Source organism: Moschus berezovskii, chromosome 25, assembly GCF_049115385.1.
Source record: "Moschus berezovskii isolate FMDL1 chromosome 25, NW_MosBer_1.0, whole genome shotgun sequence".
In the NCBI taxonomy this organism is placed as follows: Eukaryota; Metazoa; Chordata; class Mammalia; order Artiodactyla; family Moschidae; genus Moschus; species Moschus berezovskii.
In genome coordinates this window covers 31,566,060-31,579,039 of record NC_142484.1, presented here as the reverse complement: position 1 = coordinate 31,579,039, position 12,980 = coordinate 31,566,060, and the positions used below count along the sequence as shown (strand labels likewise).

The following is a 12,980-nucleotide window of genomic DNA, read 5'->3' as shown; positions in this document are numbered from 1 at the left end:
AAACTATTTCTTCCATCAGTTTGCAGACAAAGAAACTGAACCTCAGAGAGATTAAGGAAAATGTCCAAGATCACACGGTTTGTGAGTTGGGGAGCCAGCGTTTGGACCTGGGTTTTCTCTTGCCTTACCATGTTCTTTCCCTTATGTGATCTTTCTAGAAGTAGAATTTGGGTTTCCAGTCTTCTCTTTCTACCACCCCTTCACTTCGGCACCTCCAGGCTTCAAACCCAAGAAATGGACTCTGTAACATCCGAAAAGCAAAAACAAGTCCCCCCCGCAAGAAAAGGCAAACATGAAGCTTTTAGGGTACAGGCAACATGGGATGAGGTTGTTGACCCCCAAAGGGCAGTCCTATCATTGGGATGAACTCTGTTTCACCAATGCCTGGACCCTAAGAACCTCCCTGACCAGGGATCTGTCTGCTTGGGAAGAAGCCAAAAGTAGGCCTGAATGCCCACTGCCCTGAGTTGCTGGCCCTGAGACTAAATTCTGAATCCTGCCTTCTCCTGACTTCAGATTCAAGTCTGTGGTCACCAACTGCCTTGGCATCTTCGGCTACCCCTTCCCAAGGAAGGCTGAGCCATGCTGGGACACAGGCTGTCTGTCTGTCTCGTGTGTGTGTGTGTTAGACACTCAGTTGTGTCCGACTCTTTGAGACCCCATGAATTGTAGCCCGCCAGGCCCCTCTGTCCATGGGGATTCTCCAGGCAAGAATACTGGAGTGGGTTGCCATGCCCTTCTCCAGGGGATCTTCCCTTCCCAGGGATCAAGCCTGGGTCTTCCGCATCTCAGGCAGACTCTTTACCATCTGAGCCACCAAGGAAACTCTGTCTCCTATAGACCCCAAATCACCTCCCACCTGCCACCTCAGGCTCTTCCTGCTCCAGCCACCATTTTCCTTTCTGATTCTCTCTCTACCCTGCTGAACTGCTGTCTGGTTACCCAAAAGTTCCCAGTACTCCCCTCCCCACTCCAGGCCTTGCCTTACACAACAGCTTTGGCCTGAAGTGCCCCCCTCATCTCCACTGAAGTCTGACAAAATTTATACAACTTACAGTGTCTGGCTTAAAGGCTACCTTCTTCATGAAGACTTGTCAGCCAATAGGACCAAAGGACTTCTGCCCTCCCCTCGGCCCTTTTCTCGTGTCAAAGTTATCCATGCCGTGTGTCTCATCTCCCCTCCAGGGTCCTGAGTGTGCAAGCTGAGCGTCTGTGACACCAGTGCTGGGCACAGAAAAGACCCTCAGTCACAGAGGGCCAAGTACCTGATGACACACCTTCTTTCTTTTCCTGAAGTCTTTTTTTTTTTTTTCCCTGAAGTCTTGACTTCCTGATTCCCTTCTTCAGTGAGCCAAATGCTCATGACAATATCCCGGCTGACCCTATACGAGTACCTCCTAATTAGTAACCCCCCAGGAATATTATAAAAATCAATAAATCCAATGCCTATGGGGCTCGATCATTAAACCCAATATAAAGGCTGGAAATGAAGGCACAGGGAGGTTAGGTGACTTCCTTAGGCTGTCAGAGTAAATAAAAGGCAGCATCAGGGGGGAAAACTCTTTGATCTTTGGTCAGGCCATCTCTGTAGGCTTCCCCAGTGGCTCAGCGGTAAAGAATCTTCCTGAATGCAGGAGACACGAGTTTGATCCCTGACTCAGGAAGATCCCCTGGAGGAGGAGATGGCTACCCACTCCAGTATTCTTGCCTGAAGAATCCCATGGACAGAGGAGCCTGTCAGGCTATAGTCCATAGGGTCGTCAGGAGTCGGACACGACCGAAACAACTCAGCACAGGCCAACGCGCTTTGGCCCTGAGATTCTAATCTCTGCAGAAAGGATTGGGAAAGGGTTTAAGAGTTTATTTCTTAAGTGAATTTTCTCTCTGAAAGTCATTCATTAAAGTCTTTCCTTTGGGTGTGGTTGACCTCTGTGTCTCCTATAGATGTTTAAGGTAGATGCAGAGCGGTCTTCATCCATCAAGAGCTGCCCCTGGCTATGAAGCTGAAGGTCCTTGGCGTAGAGTGACAGTAGAGAGATGAGTTGGGAAGCCTAGGTTCTACATGTGTGACAACACTCTCAGATGCATCCACAGGAGGGATTGCTAGGTCCCAAGAGTACACTCGGCTTCCATGCTATGAAACAGCTTCCGGCTTGCTTGTTGACTCTCCCAGCAGCCGCCCACCACGTCCTCACCCCACCCCCGCAGCCTTACTCTAGGCCGTCTTCTCGGGGTGTGTCACATCTGAGGTCCACTGACTCCACAGGGATGTTTCTGCTTCTTCTCTCCCACCCAGATGTCAACAGCTGGCTCCTCACCTTCGGATTCCAGCTTCACAACGTGATCCCCGGCTATCCCAAGCCAGACATGGATGCTATGGAACCATCCTACGAGCTCATCCACACACAGATGAAAACTCAGGAGTGGGACAACAGTAAGGTAAGTCACGCACGTGGCTGAGATTACAGGAATGGGTCCCACCAGCTTTTCAGAAAAGCTTAGGCCAATAGTAGAAACCAACGTGGTATGTCTGCAGTGCTTACGAGAAACTGTTGAGCAAATAACTTAGTGACCCCAGCAGGTCACTGTGGACACAGCCATAATGGCACACAGATCCTCATGAGCCAAATGAAGGAGTTTTGTATATTACACTGAGTTTGGAGTTCTGCACAATGAGCCTTTGTCCCAACCCAGAACAAACATACAGGGAGGAACGGTGTGTTCTCAATACAAATGTGATAATTCCTGAGCACCCTCAACATGCCCCTGCCCTTGTGTGAGGTGTTCTTTATAAATTAACACAAAAATACCCCCCTGTATCATTGTTGTCATTTTACAGATTTAATGCCTGAGGCTTTCAAATGCCACCCAGCAAAGATGGAGTAGAGTGGGACTCAAACTCAAATCTGCCTGTAGGTCCTCGAAACAACGTTGCTTTCTCCATCTTCCATTCATGACACAAAGACTCACAGAATTTTATGGTTTTAAAGATCATAAAAGTGGTTTCACCCCACCCCCTCGCTTCCTGCACCCATTTGTTCATTTCTTCCCGCTGCCCCCCTCATTCATAAGATCTGTACAAGGAGCTGGCTCTTCCAGACCCTATACTGCAGAAGCCCAGTGAAGGCAGGAATGAATCAGGCAGAGATTGGGCCTTCCAGGGGATCCCTGTCCAGGGGGACAAGAGACTCAGGAGGAAGTCTGGATGCAGATGGCATACGGCTGGCAATCAGAAACTGATGCATCTACATCTCTTACTCTAGCCAGATTCCATGAGGTCTCAGCCTGGCTGTTTCCTTCCCCTAGACTCTGGAGAACATGATGCTGGACCTCTGTTGTCTGATGGCACCTACAACTTCCTCTCCACACTGTATTTTCATTCCTGCTTTCTTTCCGGTATCTCCACTAGACCCTGAGCCCCAAGGGGGCAAGTAGTGGGTCTTATCTGGTACCCGGCCTACCACCTTGCACATTTCTCAGCTGCCCAGAACACTTTTTGTTGAACGACCAAATGGTTGAAAGAGGTAAACAACTCCGCGAGTTCAGCCGTTTCCCCCACTTTACAGAGGAGACCAGAGTTGAGAGGGGAAACTTGTCCAAGGTCAGCTGCAAAGTAGCAGAAGGCAACGAGAGCCCAAGCCCATCTGGTCGCAAAGCCTATCTCTCTCTGCGGCCTTCACCCTGCCCCCTGCTCTCTCCAGCCCCACCGTCCTTCCCCTCCGAGTCCCCTCAGCTGCCCATGGCACTGTCTTCCCAGGGCTGCCTCCAGCTTCTCAGCTGCGCCCCCAGCTCCAGGCTTCCTCCGCCACCCGCTCCCAGAGCCACAGTCCCTGACGGCCCCTTTGCCAGCCTCTCTTGTCAATGAATTATTGATTTCTGCCCTTGGCAAGCATTGGAGATCTTTGTTGTTGAGCACTCTGGCTTTCGTGAAACTCTAGGAAATAATTGTTCACAGACAGGGTTCTATTAATTATAAAGAGGACTTAATTTCAGTGAGAAGTCGATGGACCTGTTTCTAAAGCTGTTTGCCTGAGTTGCTGATAAGGCCCCGCAGCCTGCCTGAGAGTGGCTTCCCATAGCTCCCTGAGCCATGGGAGGGACAGGTAGGCCAAGGAGACAGGCCCAACCTGTTCCCTAAAGCAGCCAAGAGCAGGGGCACTTAAGGAGCCTCCAGGAAGCATTTTCAAGACAGAGGCCATCCTTGAAAATCATTCCTAAATGTGGCAGAGAGCAATAAAGCAGGTTAAGAGGATTCATGGACTCCCCAGGTGGCAGTCGTAGTAAAGAACCTACCTGCCAACGAAGGAGATGTAAGAGATGCGGGTTTGATCCCTGGGTCAGAAAATCCCTGAAGGAGGGCACGGCAACCCACTCCAGTATTCTTGCCTGGAGAATCCCATGGGCAGAGGAGTCTGGCGGGCTACAATCCACAGGGTCACAAAGAGTTGCACACGACTGAAGTGACTTAGCACGCACCCAACAGGGTTCACATAAACCACTGCTTTCCATCTTGCTAAGCCTCTAGCCATCCTCATCGTTGCTGCGCCTGACATCATCCCCTCATCCTCCGAGTCCCAACTCAGGTGTGAGCCTGTCTTGAACCCCGCCTTCTCCACCTTGCCTCTCTGCCTGACATATCCTGAGCTGTGTTTGCTCCTCCCGACTCCTGTAGCCCTTGAACTGAGCCTCTAGAATCAGAAAGACCTGGGTTCGAACGTTGGCTTCAATACCTGCTACTGTATGACTGTGGGCCAGTCTCAACCTCTTTGAGCCTTAGCTTCTCAGATGTAAAACCAGAATAATAATTCCCCTACTGTACAAAGCTATTGTGAAGATCCAACAAGACAATGAATGTGAGCTCTTCAGCTCAAAGACCAAGACGTGTTGGCTATAGCTATCACTGTCGCTTCTCTTAGGCCACCAGTCCTCACATTTGATTGTAGTTATTCATTGGACATTTGTCTTTTCCCATGAAACAAGGAGTTCTTCAAGGACAGGGATGATGTTTGATTCATTGTTGCGACCCAAGTGCCGAGAAAGCAAGTGAGCCCAGAGTAGGTGCTCCCTGAACAGCCTCTGAGTGGAAGGAAGGGTTAAATACATGGGTGTTTTTACGGCGAACCCTGGGTAATGGGTTCAGCATCACCATTTCCCAGATCAACACAATGCTTAATGGCAGGACTTGACGCTACTAGAATAGGGGCTGGGTGTCCTAGTGGTCAGCAGTAGCGCTGGATGCGCCAGGTTACTATATTTGTGTAAGTTAGACTTAGTCGTGCAGGCTGATTCTCCAGTTCCCTGGTGGGTTCCCCACTTTATTTCACTCTCTTTCTTCTCCCCTCATCAGTCTATCCTCGGGGTACAATGTGAAGTGCAGAAGCAGCTCAAGGCCTTCGTCACCCTGGAACGTTTTGACCAGCTCTACGGCTCCACGATCACCAGCTGCCAGCAGGCCCCAGAGACAAAGAAGTTTGCGTCCAGTGGCTCCGTGTTCGGCAAGGGGGTCAAGTTCGCCTTGAAGGACGGCCGTGTGGCCACAGACATCATCAGTGTGGCCAACGAGGATGGGCGGCGGGTTGCTGCCGTCTTGAACAATGCCCAATACCTGGAGAACCTGCACTTTACCATCGACGGGGCGGACACGCACTACTTCGTGAAGCCAGGGCCTTCGGAAGGTGACCTGGCCATCCTGGGCCTCAGCGGCGGGCGGCGAACCCTGGAGAACGGGGTCAACGTCACCGTTTCCCAGATCAACACGATGCTGAATGGCAGGACTAGACGCTACACAGACATCCAGCTCCAGTACGGGGCGCTGTGCTTGAACACCCGCTACGGGACCACTCTGGACGAGGAGAAGGCGCGGGTGCTGGAGCTGGCCCGGCAGAGAGCCGTGCGCCAGGCCTGGGCCCGCGAGCAGCAGCGACTTCGGGAAGGGGAGGAGGGCCTACGGGCCTGGACCGAGGGCGAGAAGCAGCAGGTGCTGAACACGGGGCGGGTTCAAGGCTACGATGGCTTCTTCGTGATCTCAGTCGAGCAGTACCCGGAACTGTCAGACAGCGCCAACAACATCCACTTCATGAGACAGAGTGAGATGGGCCGGAGGTGACAGAGAGGGCCACGGCCGGGACTTCTTGCCAAAGACAGCTACTCTCTTGTGGCCGCGTACCTGACTGTGTTGTACTTATAAAAAAAACAACCCTTTTTTTAACAAGTGCAAAAAAACAAAACAAAAAAAAAAGATACTTGGTTGCATTGTAACTCATGCAACATCCTTTTTTTTAAGAAAAGAAAAACACAGATTTGGCCTTCACACATTTTTTGCAAAGAACAGAGGGTATTTTTTTTTTCTGTAGTGTGATCACAATGAAAACTTGACTGTCTTTTGTTCCCTTTTCCTTGAGGAGTTTTCCTTGCTGTTTGGGGCACATTTCTCTTTGCTGAGATGCAGCCCCTGGGGTGTGTCCTCGTCTGTCCCCGGGTCCCCAGTGTGATGTGAGACTCGAGTGTCTGTGCTAACTCGTCCCATGTGCAAGGCTATCTTCCACGGGGGTCGGTCAGGAGTGAAGGGTGCAGAGAGTCATGGCCCGTAGCAAATTTCCAGGAAAGAGGGTCTGCAGGGCCCGAGGATCTTTGGCCAAGCTCCTGCAGACAGGTGGGGGTGCTCTTTAACACTGTGTTCCATGACCCCGGAGGACCACGGATGGTTTCATCTTGCTCTGGGGAATTTCATGATCTCACAGCACCTTTTTCAAGCTGCCCCAACTCCTGTCCAAGCTTTATATTTTGATGCTAAATGAAACCCCCAACCCCTTTGGCAAACCTTGTGTAGTTGTCAGTTGCCACTCCCATGCTGGAATGGAGCATGTGTCTCCCGGGTCTTCTTCCCAGTCTGGCCACCCCGTCCTGGGGGCTAAGAGGCAGAGGTGCCCAGGGCGTCTGTGGTTGGTCAGTCCTCCCGTGATGTTCCTTATTCAGCTCCTCTTCTCCCAAAGCCAGATGTGAGAACCAGCACTGCACAGCCGGCCCTCAGTGTGGGCACCACGCCTGGAAGAGAAGGTCACCCACAGCAAAAGGATGGCATTGGTGGCAAGGGTACCAGCCTGCCTTCCGAGGTGAAGCCCTGTCCCCCAGGACTCTGGGCATCTTCCCTCCATTGCTCAGCTGCCACCACTGAGAACTAGGAGTGTGGAGAGAGGTGCCTGGTGGCCTTCGGTTCCAGAAAAGAGGTTTAAGGAAAAGTCAGCCAAAGAGAGGAAGGTGCGAACCAAGCATGCTTCTAACCAGCTCCCAAAGGTGCCTCTCCTTCGCTGTTAGTGTCGGGCTAACTGCAGAGCTTGGGATGCAGGAAATTCCTTCTGTGAAGTTCTTTTAAAACAGATGACGGCTTCTCCCCTCTAGAGGAGCCCAACCAGGGTTTTAAAGCGAGATGAAGGAGCAAAGAGGAGAGAAGAGAGAACTTGGTGTGGCCTGGCAGCATCAAGCTGCCCCTCCAGGACTGGGGGCAGTGCCCGCAGATGCAGGAAGCCAGGCTACAGTTGTCGCTGTGAAGACCCATGCCTGAGGTCAGTGGGTAGAGGCTTGTGGGCAGCCCACACCTGCAAGGCTTGTCCAGGAGAGGCAGCCCCCACCGGGCTGGAGAGGAGCTCTGAAGGGAGCCCGGGGCTCCTTTCTCCTGTCTCATCTGCCTAATTACCGTCATCATTACCTCTCACAGGAGGCTCTGGGAGACCAGGAGGGGAAGCCAAATGTTCCCTTTTAAGCTGGGCTTCTTAGAAAATGGGACTTCTATGGGTTACATTTTATATTAAGTGTGGAAAATGAATTCTGAGTCTGAGCTCTTTCCCCGTGGAAACCTTGTTGGACTGACAAGCTCACGGCACCTTTATAGCCTTACTCACAGAGTCTTCAGAATATTCCAGCAGTGAACAAAACCGAGCCGGTCTCTTGCCGCATGAGAATCATTGCAGCGTGTGGGCTGGGGGCCTGCCTGGCGGAGGGAGGCACCCGCAGCTGCTTGGGAGAGGAGGTCTCGCCTGACATCGTTCCACTGGGATGAGAGGATGCGTTTCGCTAAGTGCTCTTCCTGTTTAAAAAAAAAAAAAAAAGTGACACTGCCGTGACAGTGCATCTTGGCCTGTTTGTCCACCACATCCAGAGCTCAGCTGAATCAGATGGTAGGGCTTCCGGGCCCACCATGCTAGCCGGGGGCTGGTGGCGGCTCCCATCTGGCGGGATCCTTCTTGAATAGAATGGAAGATAGTTGGGCCTGAAAAACACATTTTGTTTTGTTTTGTTTTTCAACCCAGAATAGACATGCCTCTCAAATGTCATCTTGATGGAAGGGGTCCTTGAGCAATGGGGCCCTGCGCGTTGGCCTAGATGATCAGTTCCACCCTGACCTCCCGACATCAGTCCAGACCTGCTGGGAACATCTACTTGGCCAAATGAACCATCTCCCTGTACCTCCCCAACCCTCTGACTCTCCAACCCCAAAGTAACAGTGACTCTTCAAGATCAAAGTCACTGAAAATTACTGAATATTCCTTTGCTTTAAACGAATGATGTTCTGTTTTTTCCTGGGCTACATACCACCAAGGAGGCCTGGCTTCTGTATGGGAGGAAATGGAAGCACCCCCAGCCTTTGGAGAAAGGGTCTCAAGTGTGGGGCAGGCAGCCTCACGAGCCTCAGTTTCACCTTGTGCTGTTGCCGTTGGAGATGGTGCTTCTGGCTTCGGCCCTTGTGAGTTGGTTTGCATCCGAGCTAGCAGGTGACTCAGTCCCTCTCCTCGCAGTCTGTCTTCCCACGGGGACCAGCAGCCCCAGTGTCACAGGAAAGTCTGAAGGCATAAGCCAGCGTTCCCCGTGCCAGCCTAAGGGCCTCTAGGCATCAAATCCCATCTTTGATGGGACCTGCCCTTTTGCCATTAACCAACCAAAACGTGTCCCTTCCCTCGAGTGACAGCCCTCCCTCCCTGACCCTGGTCCATTATTCTGCAGGATGACAGCTTCTGTCCCAAGAAGACAGAAGAGCTGTTTGTGGAAGTTTCTTTAGAACAGCTCCTACTTCCTCCTGTATCCTCCATAGCTGCCATCAGCCTCTCTGTCATCACCTTAAATAGGACTTCAGTGATTCCCCAACTTTGGTTTTATAGGATGAGATTTCCTTTTCACCCACCCACCAGACAGACATCACTGGAGTGGGAAGCTATGACAACAGGAAGAAGGCAAAGAAACTCCACAGTAAATGACCCCTGATGCTTGCCACTCAGAACTGTTTGCTGAGAATTAAACCACGGAACAGACCAGTACCTTAGGGATGGAGGATTTGAAACCATTTCTAAGAAACTCACCAGAAGTTAAAAATGGCCAGAGGGTGTGATTCTAATGAATCAGGATGAGGTGGGGCTGGGAGCAAAAGGTGATGTAGATAAAGAAGGTGAATAAAACGGGGCAGTGTTTTCATAGACACATAACAGGGGGCTTCCCAGGTAACGCTAGTGGTAAAGAACCTGCCTGCCAATATAGGAGACATAAGAGACCCAGGTTCAATCCCTAGGTCAGGAAGATCCCCTGGAGAAGGGCATGGCAACCCACTTCAGTATTCTTGCTGGAGAATCCCATGGACAGAGGAGCCCGGCGGGCTACAGTCCATAAACTCGTAAAGAGTCGGCTTAGCACAACAAGAAATCAGATTTGTTTTGTTTTTTTAAAAATAACCTTTTTACCTATGACTTTTAAGTACCATCTTTAACAGTGGCAGGGGTTTCCAATATGCAAAGACAAGATTTGCACATGAAATCTTAGAGTAGTTTCACATCGGCAGCCTTGTATCTGCCATTGCCACATGGTGAGGACGGTGACACTGAGCTCAGTGCCAAGGAGGGAGTCGGCCAGGCCTCAGCAGGGTCTCGGGGTTCGGGGTTTGTTCCCCCGGTGCTCAAAGTCTAATCTATCCTCTACCCACCCACTCACGGTGGCCACTGACGCCCCAGCCGTGGCTTCGTCCCAAGCTAGGGCCTGCCTCCTGAGGGTTCCCAGAAAGAACCCAGTCTGCTTTTCCCCTTGGGATCCTCATTTAGGACTAAAAGCCCTCTATTGAAGGTTCATAATTCCCAGGTAGGTTTATATACTTGTCTATATTTTATTGGACAGGAGGAAATTAAAGAACTCTGTAGTTCAAGGCCCTTTCATTTACCCTTCGAAAAACAGCAAACTCATTTTAAAGACTCATTGCTCAGGTGATAGAAACTTGATCCTCTCCAACCTTTACATTCTCAAAAAACCAGCCTTGTGTACACGACCGCCCCGGACAGCAGGCCGATGTTGGGTTTCTTACCCTCTCTGGAATGCCAAAGGCATGATACCGGGTGACCTCCTGGTCCCCAAGAACATGTGTTTGATTCTGAGGGCAAACTGCCAGTGGAGAACGAACACTTCAGCAGGCTCCACTAGCCTGGCAGAAGCTGAGTCACAGATGTCTGGTGGTGCCCGGCAGCCCTGGATTCACCCAACACCAGAATCCCACTTTTCTAGACCCACCTGATGTTCAAGACTTCTGAACCCGCAGCTTTGGCAATGGGACTCTCCCAAGCTGCCTCTGGACGACCAACACTGGAGACTCTGGCCTTACCATGTGGAAATAATTTTCCTGAAGTCTGGAACTAATTTTGAGAAGTTTTTTTCTCAACACTTTTGTGTTTCTAACACTGTATTCTTGACTGTGTAAATACCGACAAGGCTGTAAATAAATGCAGATGTAGATACCTTCTAGAAAAGAAAAAAAAAAAGGCATAAAAACAAAACCAGAAGTGATCCCGTGTAGCCTTCGTTGACAAATAAAAGAATATTTTGTGTTTAGAGGTGTCTAGTGGCCTTTTGTTTGGAGAACCGTGGCTGCCTGAGCCAGTGCTCTGAGTTTGCACTACAAGAAGCTCCTGCTCTCAGGAGGACCGCCAAAGCTCTGGTCCTTGGCCCCAAAGTCCCCCTTATGCCCTCCAGGTGACGCCTGTCATAGAGAGGCATTCCCAGAGGACACAAAGAGCCTGGGGCTTAACCTCACAAATGTCAATGCAACTCTTTCACCAGCTATGCCCAACTGTCCCCCCGCGCCATATCCTAGCTGCTCTTCTTACTGGCCTCAGGGACAGACTCCAAGGGGCCGGACAGATTGACACTGCCCTAAGGAAACAGCTGCGCTCTGCCACTTGTTCACTGTGTCACGTCACTGCGTTCCACGTGGGGTGTCACTAGTTGCACTTTCAAAAATAAATGTATATTCATCATACAAATTATTATAGCCACAAAATACAACTTGGGGGGAAAAGGAAGAAAATTCCTTTAGCATTGTTTTGGATTTGTTTTTGTGTTTTGCTCTATGACATGTATCTTTTTCTGAAAAAAAAAAAAAGATCTAAGGTAGGTATAGTCACAGCATACAGGTAATTTTTCACCCTGCCTTTCTCAAAGAACCTCACATTTAACCTCAGGTCTGGAAGTCAGGGATGACAGCTGGTCACTGAGGAAAATACATTTGCTAAGCCCAGCTCCCTAGTGTGAATGGTGAACCTTATGAAAATTCAAATAATTGAGAACAAGAGTGAGAACAGAAGGCTCACTGCTTCCCATTAGCCTCGGGTCTGGCTCACCACCAGGCCCCCCAGGAAGGAGCTTCAAGCTTCAGGCCTCTTCCCTCCACCCGGGCAGCCATGGGCTAACCAGGCACCGATGTCCAGGCTGTCATTCTTGCGTGGTGCCAGGGACGGAGGGTGATCTTAGGTGAGTAATTTAAATTCTAAGCTTCAGTCTTCTATCTGTAACAAGGTGGCCCACACCTTTCTTAGTTCCTTCTCAGATCACCTTAAAGGAGCAGGCATGTAACGTGGCCCGCTGCTCTCTGAACAACAGCACTTGGCCGACTGCAACTTTCCTGCCTCGCGTCTCTCTCCCCAGGCCCCTCCCCACCTTCCTTCCAAAGTCTGATACTCTTTCCCCTGCCCCAGTAGTTCTCAAACTCTGGCTTATGTCAGACTCAGCTGGTGTTTCTCAAACCATAGATTGCTGGGCCCCACCCCCAGATTTTCTGAATCAGCGGGTCTGCTTCAGTTCAGTTCAGTTGCTCAGGCGTGTCCAGATTCTTTGCGACCCCATGGACTGCAGCACACCAGGCCTCACTGCCCATCACCAACTCCCCGAGTTTCCTCAAACTCATGTCCATCGAGTCGGTGATGCCATCTCACCCTCTGTCGTCCCCTTCTCCTGCCCTCAATCTTTCCCAGCATCAGGGTCTTTTCAAATGAGTCAGCTCTTCACATCAGGTGGCCAAAGTATTGGAGTTTCAGCTTTAGCATCAGTCCATCCAATGACTATTCAGGACTGATTTCCTTTAGGATGGACTGGTTGGGTCTTTGTGGGGCCCCATTATGTGCATTTCTTTTTTTTTTTTAGTTATTTATTTTTATTGGAGGCAAATTACTTTACATTAATATATTGGTTGGTTTTGCCATACATTGACACGAATCTGCCCCGGGTGTACATGTGCTCCCCCTCTTGAACCCCCTCCCACCTCCCTGCTCCCCATATCCTCCCTCCAGGTCATCCCCATGCACTAGCCCCAAGCACCCTGTATCATGCATCGAACCTGGACTGGTGATTCATTTCACATATGATAATATACATGCTACAATGCCATTCTCCCCAGTCATCCCACCTTCACCCTCTCCCACAGAGTCCCAAAGACTGTTCTATACACCTTTATGTGCATTTCTAACGTATTCCCAGATGATGTGGATGAGAACCTCCATGCTTTGAGAACTGCTGCCAACAACTCCTCTTTACACTATGGACACCATAAGCTATTCAGCCCGATCCTCAGACGCCCTTGCTCAAGGAGACCTACCACTTACAGCCAGCAGAGCCAGCGTATCAGTGTGTCGTGTCCTCCTTGGCGACGTCCCCTCCCTCTTCCCCACTACACTACAGTC

At 50.6% G+C, this 12,980-nt stretch overlaps 1 protein-coding gene across 1 annotated transcript in view; it reads left to right on the top strand.

The window, feature by feature from the left end:
• The window catches only part of TENM4 (teneurin transmembrane protein 4), a 787,800-nt gene extending 776,964 nt beyond the window's left edge, over nucleotides 1-10,836 (top strand). The window contains exons 31-32 of the mRNA XM_055416091.2: nucleotides 2,297-2,439; nucleotides 5,348-10,836. Of these exons, the coding sequence (XP_055272066.2) occupies nucleotides 2,297-2,439; nucleotides 5,348-6,106 (902 nt within the window). The 3' untranslated portion in view covers nucleotides 6,107-10,836. The remainder of the gene's footprint in view (nucleotides 1-2,296; nucleotides 2,440-5,347) is intronic.
• The last annotated feature ends 2,144 nt before the right edge of the window (nucleotides 10,837-12,980 follow it).